At 40.0% G+C, this 21,137-nt stretch overlaps 1 protein-coding gene across 2 annotated transcripts in view; it reads left to right on the forward strand.

Moving 5' to 3' along the window:
* Positions 1-21,137, forward strand: part of LOC104939035 (dihydropyridine-sensitive L-type skeletal muscle calcium channel subunit alpha-1) — a 94,544-nt gene that overhangs the window by 34,646 nt on the left and 38,761 nt on the right. The window contains exons 7-14 of one of the 2 annotated variants that reach the window (XM_027275753.1): positions 886-1,032; positions 2,313-2,514; positions 8,221-8,379; positions 9,127-9,237; positions 10,499-10,582; positions 13,162-13,209; positions 14,972-14,998; positions 15,088-15,213. In XM_027275753.1, coding sequence (XP_027131554.1) covers positions 886-1,032; positions 2,313-2,514; positions 8,221-8,379; positions 9,127-9,237; positions 10,499-10,582; positions 13,162-13,209; positions 14,972-14,998; positions 15,088-15,213 — 904 coding nt within the window. The remainder of the gene's footprint in view (positions 1-885; positions 1,033-2,312; positions 2,515-8,220; positions 8,380-9,126; positions 9,238-10,498; positions 10,583-13,161; positions 13,210-14,971; positions 14,999-15,087; positions 15,214-21,137) is intronic. The other variant, XM_027275752.1, reaches the window with a different exon arrangement.

The following is a 21,137-nucleotide window of genomic DNA, read 5'->3' on the forward strand; positions in this document are numbered from 1 at the left end:
TTTATACACTGTTTATCGCGGGGTCTCGGGTATGTCCAGGATTCTCACGTGATCTCGCGTGAATACGGCCGGCTCGCTCCACTGCCGTTCCGCGGCTGATCCGCGTCCAGTGTGAGTTGACGCCAGGCAAAGGACCGTTCCGCTGCCGTTCCGCCTCCTGTGTGAGTCCCGTGTAAGGGTTAGCAGTACTCAAACCAGCTGCATTTTCAGCTCTGTGATCTGTGACACTGGGAGACCAAAAAGCCCATTACTGTAAGTGCAAACAAAAGATTGAGCAATGAGAATGCTAATGAAGTGTGTAAGCTACGTCATCTCAAAGTTCTGTGAGAGAAGCGCTATCTCCTGGTCATACCCTGTAATTAAATGAATGGGTGGAGTTACAGTAAAAAAATAGACACGCCCAGGAGAAGGAGGGGGGTCACTCCGGCCACAGAACTTGGCAGGCAGTCAGCTGGAAGACGGCTGCCATTCAGCTGGCTTTCAGCTTGAACGGGAACTTTTGAGTTGCTACTACTGTATCTGGGCCATTAATTTAACTGGAAATACTATGGCTCTTATTTCAGTGAAGCAGGTATTACATTTCATTCTATGTTGTAAACCTTTTCCATAGTAGCCATATTTACATGAAATAGTAGGTTTAACACAGGTGTTACCTATGATACTGTTCAGGTTCCATTCTATTCAGGTCAATTCAGTCTGCAACATGGTGTAATTAGTATTGAGAATACTAATGTCCATGTCAAAAAAGTAACTGTGAAAAAGGTGTATTAAAGAGATTTTAAAGTCATGAATTTAACTTAGTGAACCCCACACAAAGCCTATTATGCTAATATTGACTATATCCCATTTCACCACTCTGTCTTTGCCTTTCACTTTGTGGCTTAGAGGCTGGTATATAAAGTTCCAGGAAGGAGCACTTCATGAAGTGGAGGTCCGTAAGAGAGAATGGACCAACTCAGGACTAAACTTTGATAACATCCTCAATGGCATGTTGGCTCTCTTTACCATTTCTACCTTCGAAGGATGGCCAAAGTGAGTCATTATTTGTTCTCTGCCAATTTTTTGGTTTCAATTAATTTTAGCATTTAAAGCTTGAAATGTATTTCTCTGTTGCGTATGTATATACAGATATGGAATAAATCCACACTGATTTTCAGTATATTCTATTATTCTGGCTATAAAGTATGGAAGACTAAAAGTGCCAAAATTAAATAAATAAATACACCATTAAATAATTACTTGCATCAAAAATTAATTAAAACTGGAATTAAATACATAAATGTATTATTAAATGTATCAATAATTCATTAAGATACCGATTCATTTCATGTAAAAATAAATAAATATTTATTTCATTATTTAATTATTTCATGGTCCTGTGTTGCAGTGCTTCATGAATTTATTGCATCTGTCAACCTCGCCCATCAAAGTTGGTAGGCGGATCCTAATTCATGATTGGTTACCCTGCGCACAAAGTCAAGGCAAATCAATTCCAGATAATGGATTGATGCAGAGCTAGTGAACACATTCCAATACACTGGGTGGCGCTATTCACCTCTACGTTGGTTTAGATACTTAGATACTCTCTTAGTTGGAAGAGCATCCACCCCATGTACGAAGGCTCAGTCCTTGCCGCAGCAGCCCAGGGTTTGAATCCGACCTGCAGCCCTTTGCTGCATGACATTCCCTATCTCTCTCTCCCCACATTCATGTCACTCTTGAGCTGTCTCTGTCAAATAAAGCTTGAAAAGCCAAAAAAAAATGTTTAAAAAAAAACAACAACTTGGTTCTGCTAGCCCCAATGCTGAGACAGCGTGCAAGGTGCAGGCCAAAATGTCTAAAACTTGGAGCTGCTGAGAGCAGAACTGCTCCAGCGACTCAGTCACAGCAGATACCTGCCATCGTCTCTATCCAGGCACAGGATCCAAAGCAGTGGATCAGACTAGATTAGCGTTAGCCCCACCCCCTGACTTTGATGGACAAGTTTGATACCTGGACACCAAGAATGTGGGAAGAGAAAGATGGGGAATGACATGCTGGAAAGGGCTGCAGGATTCGAACTCTGGGCCGCCATGAGCTAAACAACACCCCATGAATTGGTATTTTAATGAATTAATGACACTTTATTAACCCATTTATGTATTTAGTTCCGATTTTGATTAATTAATGACCCATTTAAGTAATTATTTAATGATGTATTTAATCATTTAATATATATTGGCGCTATTACTCCTCCATAATAAAGTAGATTTGTGTATTTTATTTTATTTTTGTTATGCGTGTACATGGGACTTTTTCATTTATTTATCCAGGATACTATATAAAGCCATTGATTCAAACTTGGAGGATAAAGGCCCCGTTTACAATCACAGAGTTGCCATCTCAATCTTCTTTATCATCTACCTCATCCTCATTGCTTTCTTCATGATGAATATATTTGTGGGCTTCGTAATTGTCACCTTCCAAGAGCAAGGAGAACAGGAGTATAAGAACTGTGAGCTGGACAAAAACCAGGTAGGTTAAAAATGACTGAATGGGCACCAAACAGTGTAGTTGTAATCAATTAGCTTTGGCAGTTATCAAAGATAACCATAAATAATAACTTTAATATTAAAGTTTCTTAGGGTACCACCCTTAGCACTGAATTCCACCAAGCACGGTTGCAACATGATCTGACTCCACTGGAGCTGATCATGGCCATTCTAGACAATGATTATGATCCCACCATAAGCACCACAAAACATTTCAAAAGCATCCCAGAAGCGGTTCTTCACTCTGCTATGCCAAGAATATGCAGCTGTTTTGATGAACACTGTGGCTAGTTGCAGCAATCAGCACAGAGTCGATCAAGCTGGCCAGAAATCTGACACACAACAGGCCTAAATAATTTGGTCAACTATTAAAATAAAAGGTAACACTTTATAATGAGTACACAATATTATCATTAGGTAACCATTAATAAATACTGAACTCATCATTTATAACACATTAATACTCATTAGTATGCAGTTTATAAACACAGTTACAAATGTTTACTCATCATTGATAAGCACAGTAGTTATGGATTAGTAAATACTGAATTCATCATTTATAAAGCATGTTTCTGACGTAAATACTCATTAGTATATGGTTTATAATTACAGTTATAAATGTTTTATAAATGTTTTTGTTTGTCTCTTCTGTACTAATGTTTAGTGAGTGAGGTAGATGTTTTATGAAAACTCACAAATTCCATTTCCAATGGATGACCTATAAACAGTTATTAATGCAGGAATTCATGAATTCAGGCAGTTACAAAGCACTTACTACTCGTTAATGAAGTATTTTGTGTGAGCTCATCTAAAGTGGGCACTATCTATGTCTTATAAAGCATTTACAAATGAGATGTAAAGGCTGGCAATGCCACAAGACTCACAAAAGTTTCAGTTATCTTAACAGACCAAGGAGAGACACAACACAAAGGGATATAGAACATATTGCATTGATATTTATTGCAACTTCCTAACATATTGTGACTGTACAACTGTCCTGTTGATGTAAAACAACGAACAAGGGTAAACAAAGTTGAATAAAAACTAGCCAACACCAACAGTGGATCACAAAAGTTTAAGTACGACAAATACAATCTTTGTTTGAAAAAAATGTGTAAAAACGGGGCGCCGTTTAGCTCAGTTGGTAGAGCAGCCACCCCATGTACAAAGGCTCAGTCCTTGCTGCAGAAGCCCAGGGTTTGACCTGTGGCTCTTTCCCGCATTTCATTCCCTGTCACTCTCTCCCCGCATTCCTGTAACTCTTCATCTGTCTTTATCAAAAATAAAGCTTGAAAAGGCCAAAAAAAAATGTGTGAAATACATGGCTGTTCTATTTTTGATGGACCCTGCGAGCAGCCCATGTCAGTTTATTAACACAGAGAACCTCGAGTGGGCGGAAAAGACAGAAAAATAATTATTTTCAAAATAAAATACCCTGTGCAAACTGCCGGTCGTAAAAACAGACGAAAGAGAAACTAATCAACTACGTAGCATATTTATACATGTAGAAGCATATAAACTACGAAAATGACCAAATATGAGCAAGTAAGCAAAGTCTGGTGGGCTAAACGCTCCTCTTCTGAAACGCTCCTGTTGAGGTTTCACTGGTGATGGACCAAAACAGCGTTGCAGCCGCTGACTCCATATCCATCTCCACACTGGCATTCTTTTTGGCCCGCGTCCACCTGATTCGTCGATTTAGGTCAGAGTTCTCCATCGTCATCTCTCCATTCATCTTAGCTGCACCAATCATAAACGTCTGCTCCTTGGAGCGTTAACGTAAAGTGTTGCTGAGAGGAAGTGCAGGAGCGGGATGTGCAAGTTCAATGTAAACGTCCCAAGCCCAAACAGATGAGATTCACTTTGTTTTGTAATGTCGTAAAAATAATTTTCCCGTATAATCATGTGTTGAGTATATTTGTTTTATCTGTCTGAAATAATTTTTAGACTTTTCTTGAAGATAGGACCCACCGGATACGTCTCTGTCACATCACGGCTGCGACACTGTTTTGGTCTGTCCTGCAGCAACTTCACACTCCACCAGGAGCATTTCAGAAGAGGACCGTTTAGCCCGACAGACTTTGTTCACTTGCTCATATTTGGTCATTTTTCTTGGTTTATATGCTTCTGCATGTGTAAATATACTCCTATATGTGTAAATATGCTACGTAGTTAATTAGTTTAGCTTTTGTCTGTTTTTACAACCGGCAGTTTGTACATGGTATTTTATCTTGAAAATCCACTGGATTCTTTTTCTGTGTCTGGCTTCCGCCCGCTCAAGGTGCTCTGTGTTAATAAATTGAAGCGGGCTGCTCGCAGCGTCCGTCAAAAATAAAACAGCTGTGTATTTCACACATTTTTTTCAAACAAAGATTGTATTTGTCATACTTAAACTTTTGTGATCCACTGTTGGTGTTGGCAAGTTTTTATTCAACTTTGTTTACCCTTGTTCATCTTTTTACATCAACAGAACAGTTGTACAGTCACAATATGTTAGGAAGTTGCAATAAATATCAATGCAATATGTTCTATATCCCTTTGTGTTGTGTCTCTCCTTGGTCTGTTAAGATAACTGAAACTTTTGTTAGTCTTGAGGCATTGCCAGCCTTTACATCTCATTTGTAAATGCTTTATAAGACATAGATAGTGCCCACTTTAGAAGAGCTCACACAAAATACTTCATTAACGAGTAGTAAGTGCTTTGTAACTGCCTGAATTCATGAATTCCTGCATTAATAACTGTTTATAGGTCATCCATTGGAAATGGAATTTGTGAGTTTTCATAAAACATTTATAAACCCACAATTATAAACCATATACTAATGAGTATTTATGTCAGAAACATGCTTTATAAATGATGAATTCAGTAATTATTTCCAAAAGGGAAATAATTAAACTACATAACATATTTACTCATGGTAGTGTCACAGCCTGGCTCAAAGACTGCAACAAGTAGGGAGACGAGGTGGTAGCAAAGAAAATTTATAAATCAAACCAGGAAAATGACTAGCCATGACCCATCATCAAGCATGTCTGGGTGGGTGGGTATGGGTGAGTGTGTGAAGAGAATGCAAGAAAACACATGCTGTCATCATGCCAGTGCCAGAACCAGAGAGCCAAAACCAAAACATCAGAGAGCTAGAGGCAGAGCAGAGCAGCAGAGAGCATCTGCAGGCATAAGGAGGCCTTTATGGGGTGGCATAGACTGCCCAAGGGGCAGCTCATCTCGCTAATGACACCTCTATTCAGCACCTGCCAAATCACAAGGACAGCAACAGGAACACCTAATGGACAGGTGGAGGGGTTGTCACAGTAGAAGCACATTTGCCAACGAAAAATGAAGAGTAGGAAGGAATCATTGCATTTATTAAAATAAATAATGATGAACCAGAGATATTTCAACTCCTCTGGTTAATATTCCTTCTTTTTACTATATTATATACATACTCTCTACTGCCATTTCATGAATCATCTCATAGCCGCTGAGGGAATACATCCTCTTCGAAAAGTTTCATCATCATAATTTACCCCTTAACTGACTTACACCATCCAGTCAGCAGGCAAATGAGGGACCTGGGCATGCTTCTTCCCATCATCACAGACTAGTCTTCAGGACATGGAATGTCACTGTACTGATGGGAAGGGAACCAGAGCTGGTGTGGGAGGTGGAGCGTTACTAACTAGATATAGTTGGGCTTACCTCCACGTACAGCACTGGTTATGGACCAACCAAAAAGGGAAGGTCAGCTGATCTAAACCTAAGCCGTACTTTGTTATTGAACTTCTGTGGTAGTCATGGATTGGCCATTACAAACACCATGTTTGTACTTGGTACTGGAGCACTGTAGAGCGCAGGTTGATGATAGTCATCAGATCTGTCTTGGACACTCTAGTGAAGAGAGGACCAGAGCTGTCAACTGATCACCACCTGGTAAACCCAAACGTGTAGTGAGGGTGAACTGGGAATGTCTGGTGGAGGCCCCCTGTTCGTGAACTCACACTTCTGGAAGAAGTTTTTTTGTATCCCAGGGGAGGTTGGGACATGGAATCCAAGTGGGCCATGTTCAAAACTTCTATTGTTTTTACAGCTGCTAGGAGTTGTGGTCAGAAGGTCACCGGTGCCAGTCATGGTGGCAACCTAACAACCCGCTGGTAGACACTGGTGGTGAAGGCATCCGTCAAGCTGAAGAAGGAGGCTTTAGTGTTTGGTTGGCCCAGGGGTCCCCTGAGGCAGCAGACTTTTGATTGGCCTTCCAATGACTGAAGAAGGGGAAGCAGGGCTTGGCCTGAGTTGTGTATAGCCAACTGCTGACTCAGACTGGAGATATGTTGGGTGGTGGAAGGAGCATTCTAAGGAACTCCTGAACCCAACCTCTGTGGGGGAGGAAGAGATCGCCAAGGTAGCTCTTTCGTGGCAATGCAGTGGATGGAATGCTGAAGGCTTTGGACATTGTTGGGCTGTCTTGGTTGGCATGCCCTTTCATCACATGGAGGACAAGTAGTCCCCATTTTCAGAAAGGGGGATCAAAGGGTGCGCTCCAATTGTAGGGGTATCACACTGTTCAGCCTCTGAGATAAAGTTTATTTTAGGGTGCTAGAAAGGAGGCTCCGACCAATTGTCAAATCCCAGATTCAGGAGGAGCAATGTGGATTCCATCCTTGCCCCGGAACAATGTACCAGCTCTTTACCTTTGCAGGAATGCTGAGGGGTCATGGGAGTTTACATATGCTCTGTAGATTTGGAAAAGGCTTACGACCATGTCCCCCACCTGAGAGTTGTGTCTGTATTCTCGACACAAGTCAAATGCGTTCTCAGTGGGTGTTGGACTTCGGCAGGGCTACCCCTTGTCCCCAATCTTGTTCATGATATTCATGGAATGGATCTCAAGACACAGCCAGGGTGAGGGTGTCCGGTTTGGAAACCTCAGGGTTGCATCTCTGCTGTTTGCAGATGATGTGGTTCTGTTGGATTCATTGCAACGTGACCTTCAACACTTACTGCGGCGATTTGCAGCAGAGTGTGAAGTGGCAGGAATGAGGGTCAGTGTCTCTAAGTCTAAGGCCATGGTTCTCTGCTGCAAAATGGTGAAAGTGAATTATCTCAGGGTCTTGTTATGAGTGATGGGAAAATACAGTATGATCTGCAGCTGAAATTAGCTTCCTCCACCGGCTGGCTGGGCTCAGCGTTAGAGATAGGGTAAAATCTCAGACATCTGGGGGGATCTAGGTGTAGAGGTGCTGCTCCTTCGTGTTGAAAGGAGCCAGCTGAGGTGGTTCAGGCATGTGATTAGTATGCCCCCTGGGCATTTCCCTTTGGAGATATTCTAAGGGAGGTGGGTTGTGCCACAGGGCAGACCAAGAACCCACTGGAGGGACTATAGAGCCCATAGCCTGGGAATGCCTTGGGATCCTTCAGGAGGAGCTGGAATGTGTTGCTGGGTAGAAGGGTGTCTGGAGTGCCCTGCTAAACTTTCTGCCACTGCAACCTGACCACAGATAAACAGACGAGAATGGATGGATGCAATTTACTTATATACACACACCACAGTACACACCATATATATACATTCTCATACCAGCAGCCACCAGGTTTATTTTTTATATACTAATATCCATGTATGGCTTAGTATTGTATTTATGCATGATTTTTTTTTGTTAATTGTCACAAATCTATCTTTTTGATTTCCAGCGTCAGTGTGTGCAGTATGCTCTCAAGGCCCGTCCCCTGCGATGTTATATTCCCAAAAACCCCTACCAGTATCAGGTGTGGTACATCGTCACCTCCTGCTATTTTGAGTACCTTATGTTCCTCCTTATTATGCTCAACACCATGTGTCTTGGAATGCAGGTATGAATACAACACATGTTGCATATATAACACATATGTCTGTCTGTCTCTATGAAGAACATATTGCTATTTTAAACAGTCTTTTTGTGCATTTTAAATTGTTAAATAATTTTTATATTAGCCCACTATGCCCAGCTAATCAACATTTAAATTCAATATTTATTAAATAACCAATGTCAATCTGTTGCTTTCTATCTTGCAGAGTTATAACTAAACCTTTCCTGTTTGGCATCAAACCTAACAAATGTGTGTCTTTCGCAGTCACTGAAGATAGCCCACATACACAGACTAACAGATCCATTGTTTAGTTAACTACATAAGCTTTGCTATTGACTCAAATAAGACAATGAGGTCAATTTTAGTGTGTTCACCCTCGTTCTGGAGACACTACATTGGGAATAATCCCATGGCTGAGGCTTGGAGGTAGAGCAGGTCATCCACTAATCAGATGATTGGTGGGTCAATCCCCACCAGTATGCATCTCAAATTGTCCTTGCACAAGATACTGAACCCCAAATTACTCCTGAAGGCTGCACCATTGGCGTGTGAATGTGTATGAATGGTTAGCTCCTCAAACTGATGAGCAACTGGCACCTTGCATGGCAGCCAATGCCATCAGTGTATGAATGTGTGTGAATGGGTGAATGAGATATGAGAATGAGATTTTGCTGTATAAGTCATATGCAACATAGTACAATCTCTCTATCTCACTTTAAATGTATGAAACTGTAACTCTTTAACCGACAGCACTGTAACCAGTCAGACCACGTTACTCACCTGTCTGACATGCTGAACGTGATTTTTACTGTGCTCTTCACTGTGGAGATGATCCTTAAACTCATGGCCTTCAAAGCCAAGGTTAGTCAAACTTCAAAATATCATCACATTTTCCAGATAAATCATGTAAGGGCTGAATCTGTAATTCAGTAATAGTAAATTTACCAAAAAAGTTCAACTTTCATTGGGAGAAGCCCACTGTGATCCATTTCATACAAATTTAGAGTGACAATGAATACATATATTTATTTAAGCAAAACACACATACACAACATTTGTCAGTCATTCAGGCCACATAATGTATTTCTTTTCTTATCTGTCCAGATTTCATCTAGTTTTAATTAGTCTAATCAATTAGAATTTGTTTTATTGAGAAGCAAGATATAGATAAATGTATATTAGTATAATTCTGACAGCTTGGGTGGGAATGTTAAGCCGTGATGTTAGGCCTGCTGCATCCACTCATGAAAAGTAGTAGAATGTTCCAGTTTTGGACCAGTCAACTGAATAGTAAGAGATTTTAAAAAAAATGTTCTAATAAGGTGAAATCATAGTTATAGCTATAGAGTGTGGGTTGAATATAATTAGCAACACATAATTTGCTCTTGTATTTCCTTAATGTCTAATTGTATTAGACTGAGTTGGTTACTCTTACTGTAATAGATGAAATAACTGTCTCAATTCAGACTGCTAGATTTTTATGTTTAGTGTCTATACAGATTAGTGACCAGGGACATGAGTCTTTATTGTTGTTTAACAATAGGGTGATTAATTGCTGTATTCATGCTAAGTAGAACTGATGGTGAGTCACAATCTATCATTGATGATACCACTGATATACAGTAGAGCTTAATTTGTAGGCTTTTTTAGGCTTTTTAAAAAAATTGTCACGTTATAATGATGTACAGCAGCAACATACATGCACAGCAAAAGTAATATTTCTGTGTACAGTGGTCCCTTGTTTATCGCGGGGGATACGTTCTAAAAATAACCCGCAATAAACGAAATCCGCAAAGTAAGTTTTACAATTACATGTTTTAAGGCCGCAAAACCCCTAACCACACACTTTTATACACCTTTTTACACGCATTTTGTACAGTACTCCCTTAGTTAATCAGGACGCACAACACAATGCGCATTCATACTGTACAGTACGCTGTAAAAAAAAACATGCAAAATTACACTAAAAAACAGCGAGTCCGCGAAAAGTGAACCGCGATATAGCGAGGGACAACTGTACTCCACAAAAGGCACAACATTGATAATGTTGAAGCAGTTTAATATCATTAATTATTGGTAAGACATCCCAAGACACACTTCCACTTATCTTTTTTTCTCAAAGGGTTATTTTGGCGATCCCTGGAATGTCTTTGACTTTGTCATTGTCATTGGAAGTGTTGTGGATGTGATGCTGAGCGAAATTGATGTGAGTATCCCCACCCGCACACACACAGTCTCTCTCCCACACTTTTTGATAATAAGTTGAAGGCTAGGGTAATGGACCGGATCACCACCCTACCAGTTTACTGCAGGTTAAACTACTTGGTGTAGGGAGCTGCCAGTTTGCCCCACGAGCATCCTACATTGACCTAGTTATAAGGGAAGACAGGTGTACATTGCCATGGTCATCCACCAAAGGCCAATAAGCCACCAAGCTAAAGGCTAGTTCTAAAACATCACCAAAGATATGGTGATGGACATCTTTTGGTTGGTCCATTTTTTGGGTGTTATAGCATCTAGGCTATGTTATCAATAGTAGGTGTTCTAATTCCCTCTCCCAGGTCATCAATTATTTAATCATATCTTTATGTAACTAGAATTTTTGTCCCAGATCTGTTGTACATTGATCTAAGTTCTGTCAATGGGGGAAGAGTGGATCATACTGACTGGCCAGAGTTTGATACATCTTTCTCATTGTTGCTTTTCAACAGTTAATACTCAGTGCTTAAACCAAGTATTTGTGTTACGAAATGTGTGCAGCTTGCAGACTAAGTTTTGGACCTACTCAACTGGAAGGAACCGCAGGCAATTTTCCATTTAGAAGCACAGTTCGATTGAGAATCTTGTGCTGTCCATGAGGACATGTAGGTGAAGGGCAAAGGAAGCACAACATAGACAGAGGGAAGGGTTTTGGTGGCTGAGCTCACCAGGCATGCACCTGAGGGTGTTAGATCTGACATGCTTCTTCTTCACGGTACATTGAACCACTTGATGTGGTCTTCCATCTGTTTGTCTTCATTTGATTTGAACCTTATCAAAGCATTCAAAGGCGGGACATTGCAATAGTTTAAGTTGGCCTTTCCTCTTGACTGACACATCCTCAGAGCTAATGGGGTATGATGGACATGCATGGGATTCCCTTTTAATTCAGCTGTCCTTCTTGCTTCTGGATTTTGTCCTTTTTGGCTTTTGATTTCTAATGCAGCTATCTTGGGAACATGGTTCCAGATGAGACAAGTTTTGTTATTTTGGTTGTTTAAGGGTCTGGTAGCTTTAAATTTGACATTTTTTTTTATGAATTACAGCTCTTTAATATGTAGCTCACTCTTTTCCAAGAGACAAAAAGTAATTGGACAGTTGACTCAAAAGCATGGACAGATGCGAGCATTTTTTTTATTATATCTTCATGAATTGAGCAGCTAAAAGTTCTGGAGTTGATTCCAGTTGTGACATTCAAATTTGGAAGTTCTTGCTGTAAACCCACAACAGGCAGTCAAAAGTGCTCTCAATGCAAATTAAACAGACCATCCTTAGGCTATAACAAAAGAGAAAATCCATGAGAGAGATGGCAGGAACATGAGTGGCCAAATGAACAGGTAAATTCTAAGAAAAAAACAAAACACACTTAGTGAGGTCTGCAACAAAAAAGACCTGGACCACAGTCCATGTCCACAGGAGACAACAGTGGTGGATAATCATAGGACCCTTTCCATGGTAAAGAAAAACCCTTTAACAGCATCAAGCCAAGTGAAGAACACTCTCACGAGGTTGATATATCATTCTTTAAGTGTACCAAAAAGAGAAGATTTTTACAAGAGCCATTACCATTAATAACCCTCAAGAATAGAAAGGCCAGATAAGTCTCTGTCAAAAACCATTTGAAAAAGCCAGTCCAGTTCTGGAACAGCAATCTTTGGACAGATAAAACTAAGATCAACCTGAACCAGAATGATTGGAAGAAAAAAGTATGGAGAAGGTTTGAACCAGCTCATGATCTGAAGCAAACCACATCAACTGTAAAACACAGTGGAGGCAGTGTGTGGCATGGGCATGCATGGTTTGCAATAGCACTGGGTCACTAGTGTTGATAATGATGTGACAGAGGACAGTAGCAGCTGGAAGAATTCTGAAGTGTCTATACACTGATCAAACAGTATATCCCTATTGATATAATGATAATGATATCATGATATAATGATCCAAAACATATTTAAGGATTTTTTTAAGACAAAGCAGTGTAATATTCTGCAGTGATCAAGTCAGTCACCTGATCTCATCCTGATCAAGCATGCGTTTCAGTTGCTGAAGACAAAATTTAAGTTACCAGGATCCTTCTTTGTTAGATCAAGGATAGTAGTGCTGGGGCCCAAAATCTTTGTTTTTATTGTCCATCATAGCAATTATCATGTTCCCTTTACAGTAAAGACTCTGCGGTGCACTTACTGTGTGTGGAAAAGGTATAGCACCCCCATACCTTATGTTTTTTTAAGGATAGGGAAATGGAACGATCTTCCTCTCCCCCACTTCCTCTATGAAGGCTAAGGGGTAATCCAGGACAGAGCTGGCCAGTCTTCACCAGTTTGTTGAGTCTTTTTCTGTCTCTCTCAGCTTCAGTCCCCCATGCCCTGGATATGGATAGGTAGTTATGGAAAATAAATAAATAAAATCCAACCAAAGTTACCATACATGCTCTATCATGCCTTCATCTTTCATTGTCACTTGCCACACACCTTTACAGCCTCTTTGTTTCCTCTCACTTCTTGAATTTGTGTTTCCCTCCCACAGGGAGCACTGGCCTCCTCTGGGGGACTTTACTGTCTTCATGGCTGCGCTGTAACTATTCAATTTCTTCAGTTTTGCATGACATTCACATGTTGCATGGGATATGTGTGAACAAAGCACGGACAGACAGTGTTCAACTGTCCTGAAAGCATCAGCTAGCATCAGCAAGTCTAAAATGATCTTAAAATGCATCTTAACAACCCTCTTAAGCTCATGAGGTTTTAACTTGCAGAGGCTCGACCAACTTTGTAACAATAAGGCAAAGGCAATGAACAGTTTAGTTGAAAGTAAATGTATTACACCATCAAGCAATGACTGTTAAGCCAACATGTTTACTGCTTACATTAAGTATAATACACAATCAAAACAGTGACTATGCAGTGTGAGAGGTGAGAAGTGGAGCATATAAATATTCATGCATACAGGTATTTCAAGCACACGCATGCCTGCCTAACTTGGCACTATGTCGCCACACCTAATGCGACATGTAATACTGTCATGCCAGAGTGCATTGCCATTATGCACAGACATTCACTGTGTACCTTAAAACTTATCAGACTGTTACAGTACAACAACTTCTTCAACAATGTTATCAGCACAAGTAGTCTCATGTGTGAAATGAAATGGAATATAATCTACATGATGTTTTTTTTTTTTACCTGTAAATAAGTCTGGACAAACTAATGGACTAATTAAACACTGGCTATAGGAATAGATCTGTTGTGTGTTTTATGGCCACTGTAGTTTCTCCTTCTGCTAGGAAGGAGTGTGAAGTGAGAAAGTTGCAGTTAACAACTACACTGCTAGATGCCACTAAATCTTCCATACTGGACCTTTAAAATATTGCATGCTACAGTTTTTTTAATTTTTTTATTAGCTTCTAGTGAATTAAATTAAATTCATGAAATAACTGTCAGGGACACATTTGGGCCCATGGGTTCCTGAACCCAACTCTGAACCACATGCACATAGTTACCTCACATTCCCCACTGAATTTCTTGTCAGCTCATTACGGGTTTAAGCCATCCTTTGTTCTTTTACTGAAAAAAACATGTTGTGCAAATCCAACAACAGTAAAGCATACTGTCGGGATTCCAACAATCTCGTCAACATTTACAGTAGAAACAGAGATTACCTTTTTAGCTCTAGTAAAACTGTATACAGCCTAATGGTAAAGTGGTGATTTTATTTATTTTTTAGGGAGGATTTGATTGACTTTATTACATATGAGCATATGAAGAGTGACAAGAAAGTGAGGGAGAGAGACAGGATGACATGCAGCTAAGAGCAGCAGGTTGGAATTGCACCTTTGTTGCTGTGCCCCATGTCAGGTACCAAGGTGGGGCACCTCGGTAGTTCAGGTTATTAGTTGATCTTCCAAGTGTCACTGACTAGAGGTTAGTATAAAATGAGGTGATGATGAGGTTAAGTAGTAACAGATAATGGATGGATTCCTTACCTTAAAAAAATCAGCTTTGAGTGGTCATTCTTAGTCATATAAGAGTGCCACCAACATATATACCAATACATAATGCTAACTTCTACTGACATTTACTGCACATATTAATAAAAATTGTTTTCACATAAATACCATGCAAAATCAACCCCTTCAGTTTACTGGACACTGTGACTACTATACATTTTTTCCAGCTTTTCTTTAGCACTATTTTTTGTCTGCATGTTGAACATCTTTGTTGATACTAAAAAAATTGCAACATTGTTATAATTCAAATCTTTGAGGATAGACCAAAATTGTGTTGATTAAAGCCATTTGTCAGAAGGCAGTAGTAGAAAAACACATTTGTTTCTGCAGGCGGTGGATCCCATGCAAGCGATTGCGGTGAGTTGTGTTAAGTTTAATTGAAATTGACTTTTGAGAATTTAGAAGTTGGCACGATGTAATGTCCAATTTGTCCTCTCTCTGTGAAGTCTTCTGAGAACATGAGTGTATCGGTCACATTCTTCAGACTGTTTCGTGTCATGCGTCTAGTGAAACTTTTGAATCGCTCTGAGGGCATACGGAATCTTCTGTGGACCTTCATCAAATCTCTTCAGGTCAGTATCATCATTCAGCATAATCTATGGGGCCAAATCAGGGCCAAAAGTTTTGAACATTTGCATGACACTGAAAAACAAAAATTCGAAACTGAAAGTTTGATCTTGAACTTTTAAAAATACAACAATGTATCCACAATAAAAATAAGTGTGGTAAATTGTTCCATTAAATTCTAAAATTCTTTTGAATAGATAATTCGCCCAGATAAAGTTTTTGTCTTTTATATTACTATCTGTGTTAACGTCTTTTTGTCTGTCACCTTTTCATTGTTAGTTAATATAACCTTTGCTTTCCTTTTTGTTGTTGTATTGTGATACAATTATGGGTATATTATCATCATCAACATCATTATTGACATGACATTGATGCGGTCAGGCTATGCGCTAAGTCACAAATACATCGCTATAGCTTAACAATGCATGTGAAGTGCACTGACTACAAGACTGAACTAAGCAGTTTAGTGTTTTTATGTGCGGTATTTATTCAGTATATTCAGAAACTCCACAGTCTATTTGACTGGATTAGAAAGTGTCTCAGTTGCTAGGTCTTTACAAAAGTTTTTGCTTTGACTGATTTTTTTCCAGGTATTAGTCAGATCTCAAAAATATATCAAAATATGAATATTGTTTGGTTATATATTTTACTTAGGTTGGTATTTGTTGTATATTCACAATATTACATTCAAGGGTGAGCTGGCACGGACTTAAATCAATCAGACTTTATTTGTATAGCACTTTTCATAGAAAACATTGTAACAAAGTGCTTCACACAAGGCTTAAACAGGGTTAAATAAACACGTATAAAACCATTAAAATATATAATAGTAAAATAATAGAACCCATCAAAAATGTATACATAGTTAGATAAAACAGAATAAAAGTAAAGTATAATAATATATATACAGATAGCTAAAAATACAGGTTCAGATATATAAATAGACAAACAAATACAAAATAATAAAATAAATAAATAAATCCAAGTGAAAATGGTGTAACAGATTTAAATAAATAAACAGAAACAGTTATAAATATAGTTCCAGTAAAGGCCAGATTTAAAAGATTTGTCTAAATTTACTTCTCTCACTCAGAATTCCTAAAGTGAATCTTTAGACCTTTGATTTAATGTGAGTTGATGAATCTGGATCAGGGGGTTCTTCCTACAGAGATGGAAACATACGGGACTCAAGAGACCTGTGGAGTTGAGTAGATCCTTCGCACAGCACGAAACAAGGCTGATTCAGACTCAGTGGATTTAAGGGAGTGGTGTCGTCATGCTCTGCATACTGTGTCCACTGATGATTTAAAGACTTCCTCCAGTCAAACGTAAGAAGGTAAATACAGCAACAACCAAGATGATAGATACTTTATTTTAAACACAAACACTCGCTTTTGTGTAGTTGAGGCTAATATAGCTCATAAACTAAAAACAACTTAAGAGAAGCATAACATAATTACCGTAATTTTAAATGCAGCATCATATGTCATAAATAATAATGGTATTATAGCCGCACTTTATTTAACACAAATTTGTTGGCTCGTTTTTTGTATCCAAGGCTAATACATTTTAGAGGCTAGGCTCATATTGATTGATTGATTGATTGATTGATGAAGGCTTTATTTGTCATTGCAGAAGTACAAGTACAGTACAGCAAATTTGCAAAACTAGTCTGTCCATACATATATAACATATAATATGACAAGAGGGGGTAGACAGGACAGGGTCTGGTAGCCAAAGGGGAAGAAAAAGAAGGGATACAGTATGAGGGGAGGGGAGGAAAAAAAGAGCAGCCCCCAGACTATGCTCCTTTTAGGAGTACACTCTGGGAGCAGGACAAAAACACCTCAGCAATTACAGTCGTCCCTTGCTATAACGCGGTTCACTTTTCGTGGACTCACTGTTTCGTGGATTTTTTGAGTGTAATTTTGCATGTTTTTTTTTTTACAGCATACTGTACAGTATGAACGCGCATTGTGTTCTGCGTCCTTAATTGGCTAAGAGAGAACCGCACACGTGTTCTGCGTCCTGATTAACTAAGGGAGTACTGTACAAAATGCGTGTAAAAAGGTGTATAAAAGTGTGTGGTTAGGGGTTTTACAGCCTTAAAACATGTATAATAAATGTAAAACTTACCTCGCGGATTTCGTTTATTGCGGGTTATTTTTAGAACGTATCCCCCACGATAAACGAGGGACCACTGTATAGCACATATTCAGTAAACCCTTGATCAGGGTCATGGCAGAAAAGTCAACAAGTGTCAGTGGGAGGTGGGGGAGGGGGACATAAGAGCGTCTCGCTGCAGTGTTCTTCGGGGGAGTTGTTATTCGGGGCGGAGGTCAAGATAAGATTGGAATTTGTTTGGTCTTGGGCCAAGTAGCTGCATTCTTTTACGCTATGGGCCATCTATGCCAAAATGGCCTCCTAAACCAGCGATCCCCAACTTTTTCTGCGCCATGGACCGGTCTCATGTAAGACAATATTTTCAAGGACCGGCCTTTGAGGTGTGGGGGGTAAACATGACGAAATACAATGATGCGACCGGCATAAAAACAAATATAAAGTGCATAAAAATACAACTCACCATTACGCTGAATTAGTGGGAACCCTGAGCTTGTTTCTCTGCAACGAACTGGTCCCATCTAGGAGTAATAATACTGTATATATACTGTATATATTTCTGTACGGCCCAGTACTAAATGACCCACGGACCGGTACCGGTCCGCAGCCCGGTGGTTGGGGACTGTTGTCCTAAATCAGGGGTCGGCAATTAGCGGCCAGCGGGCCCAAACTGGCCCGCTAAATGACGTTGATTTATTTACAAAAATAAAAAATTAAATATATCTTTTAAACCTCATGTTTTCTGTCAAAAATATAACAATTCCACAGATTTCACAACATTTATTGAAAAGTAGCTGATAAGTAACGTGACAGCAGCCAGAACATCCTCGCAGCCTCCTTACTTGACGCACAGGTTGGAACACTAATTGGCACGTGCGTGCGCTGTAACCTGTGGAAAATAAAAGTGTCCTGTGGCCCTCTTGCAACGGACAACGTGAACAAATATGTTTCATTAAATAAAAAAAAATATTAAAAAAAACAAACAAGGTCGGCTCAAATATCAAATAGCCTAATTAAAAAATGTGAATGCACATCAGCGGCATGGGGAAACATCTGCGCTGCTCCTGCTGAGCTATTGCGCTGTTCCTGAATTAAGAAAGATGCTGCTGTGTGCATATCCAGCCTCCAAGGATTTAATTTTCTGTGTTTGCGCCTCTGTCCTGAGAGCATATGCGTTTTTGAAGTGGCCATGCTTTGTCTTGTGGTGTCTTCTAATATTGTATTCTTTACAAACTGCAACAACCTCGTTGCAAATGAGACACGTCAGCTTGGCATTAATAAATGCAGACTGATCCTGTATTTGGAATCAACTTTTCTTTTCGTGGCTTTTGACAGCGTCATTTTGCATCGATAGCTAGCAATCTTCAGCTAATGATTTCCACAGCATCCAAAACATAAAACACTGGCAATTGTATACGTTAGTTACGGCAGGTCGCTAGGGTATGTTGCCCGTTTCATGACAGACTCCAGGAGATGCAGCAGTGGGCGTAAAAACAGCACATAGAAGCAAACTGATGTTTTAAATTAAATTAAATGCATTTTTAAAGTTAAATAACGTTTATTTTTAATAATAGAAAAAATAGAAAAACGTTTTTTTTCCCAGTAGGAAAGCATGTCCATGGCCCGCGATGGAACTGTCATAAAAAAAATTGGCCCGGGTCCAAATTTATTTGCCGACCCCTGTCCTAAACGATCCACTTGCCTTTGCAAAACTGTCAGCTTCTCCATGATGTTGTCCATATCCTGGTTGATCTTGATGTTATCCATTGTTCCTGTAATGGTGACCATGTTCCGGTTCATAGTCTCTGTGATGGCTTCCATATTATGATTCAAAACACCTGTGATGTTATCCATATGCCGGTTCAAGGTCTCATTTTGATTCCCGACCGCTCTGCACAGTGCTTCAATCATTACGTGCAGCTTTATGGGGCTTTGCACAGCTGTCAACGTTTTCTGCATTCCTCGAGGAACCAGGGCAATGAACAATCCAATCAGCAAATGTGCCATCATTATAATATCCAGGATCATTTCCAGACCATTTATGATAACACTGAGCGCTAACATCAGGTGGTTACATATTAAGGACCTGAGCTTCCTCAGAAAGTAGTCTGCTCTGTCCCTTCCCGTAGACAGCCTCAGTAGAATCGATAGAATAGAAAGCTTTTATTGTCATTGTACAACAGACATACTGTAAGCACAACGAAATTACAGGGGGCTTCAACGAGGTGCTGGTCCTAATATAGGTAATAGCATAGTGTAGTGTCGATATAGACAAGATAAAAACCACAATATAAATATAAATGCAATGCTAAAAATATAGATGCTATACAAAAATACGTGGGGTATTCATAAAAAGTGAATGCTGCATCTTGCTTGTATTTGCATAGCAAATGGTTGGATCGTTGGATTCTCGTTACATGACAGAGTTGTTGCACATTATTACACATTATTGCACATGAGGTTATTGCACATGACACACAGGTAAGATTATTGCACAGGAAGTTATGGAAGTAAAGTTATTGCACAAGAGATTTTGCATGTTGGGGGGCTAGTGCATGTGTGCATTCAGGATGGTGATGGCTTTGGGAAAGATACTGTTCCTGAGTCTGTTTGTCTTGGCTCTAGTGCACCTGTAGCGTCTGCCAGAGGGGATGGGTGTTGTCTCTCACAATGGTCTGCGCTCTGCTGAGGCAGCGAGATGTGTAAATGTCTTTGAGGGAGGGGAGGGGGCAGCCCACGATCTTCTGCGCTGTCTTAACCACTCTCTGGAGCTTCTTCCGGTCTGCCTCAGTGCAGAGGGAGAACCACACTGAGGAGCAGTAGGTCAGGATGCTCTCAACAGAGGAACGGTAGAAGGTTAACAGCAGCTTCTGGTTGAGGTTGTTCTTCCTGAGCACTCTCAGGAAGAGCAAACGCTGTTGAGCCTTCTTGACAACAGCCTTGGTGTTTGCAGACCAGGACAGATCAGCAGAGCCCCCTCTTCTACAACCAGTAGAGTGGTTGTAGCGGAGGTTATTATGTATATAAATGCACAGACCAACAGACCAACACCTCTGCTCTTACTGGAGTCTTTGTTGCAGTCCCAGCGGTGAGCGGTGCAGGCTGCTAGCTGTATGGCTGCGTCGGGGATCAGTGGGTGGAGCCAGGTTTCAATTATGATAGAAACACAGCAGTCTCGTACGTGGCGGTTTCCCTTGATGAGTAGTTCCAGCTCGTCCATCTTGTGGATCAGCAAACTAGCATTGTTGACAAACAATACTCTGTAGAAGAGGCCTGTGGGGGTCTTTCCTGAATCGCGATAGCAGACCAGAGCGGCATCCTCGCTTTTGCTTTCTCTCCTTCCTCCGTCTCCCCCTTTTGCCGGTGCTGACAACAATCCACAGAGCTCCCGGTGACCTTGCATCACTGTTGGGATGTGTGCGGCGGGATTCGTCTGTTATGGCAATCTTCGTGTTAAAACCGAAGTCCAGAAGTTCTTGCCAGCTGTAGTGATGTGTAGCAGACACATTGACGAACATAGAACACAGAAGGTGTTGCAGCTCCAGTCCAGTCAATGTGAATATGGTGTAAAAAAAGCTTTCCTTGGTATGTTGTCACTCATGACTCCACACCTTCTCTGGTGAAAGTAAAGAAAAAATTTACAAGAAGAAAAAAATATTTTCCTACACTTTTTAAAAATTTTGAATACATTGTTGTATATCTAAAGTTCATGATCAAAACTTAACTTTCAGTTTCAATTTTCGTTTTTTAAAATATATATATATATATATGTAATTATTTTAAACATCAGCTGATCAAAACCTTTTTT

The sequence above is a fragment of the Larimichthys crocea genome, unplaced genomic scaffold, assembly GCF_000972845.2.
Source record: "Larimichthys crocea isolate SSNF unplaced genomic scaffold, L_crocea_2.0 scaffold208, whole genome shotgun sequence".
In the NCBI taxonomy this organism is placed as follows: Eukaryota; Metazoa; Chordata; class Actinopteri; family Sciaenidae; genus Larimichthys; species Larimichthys crocea.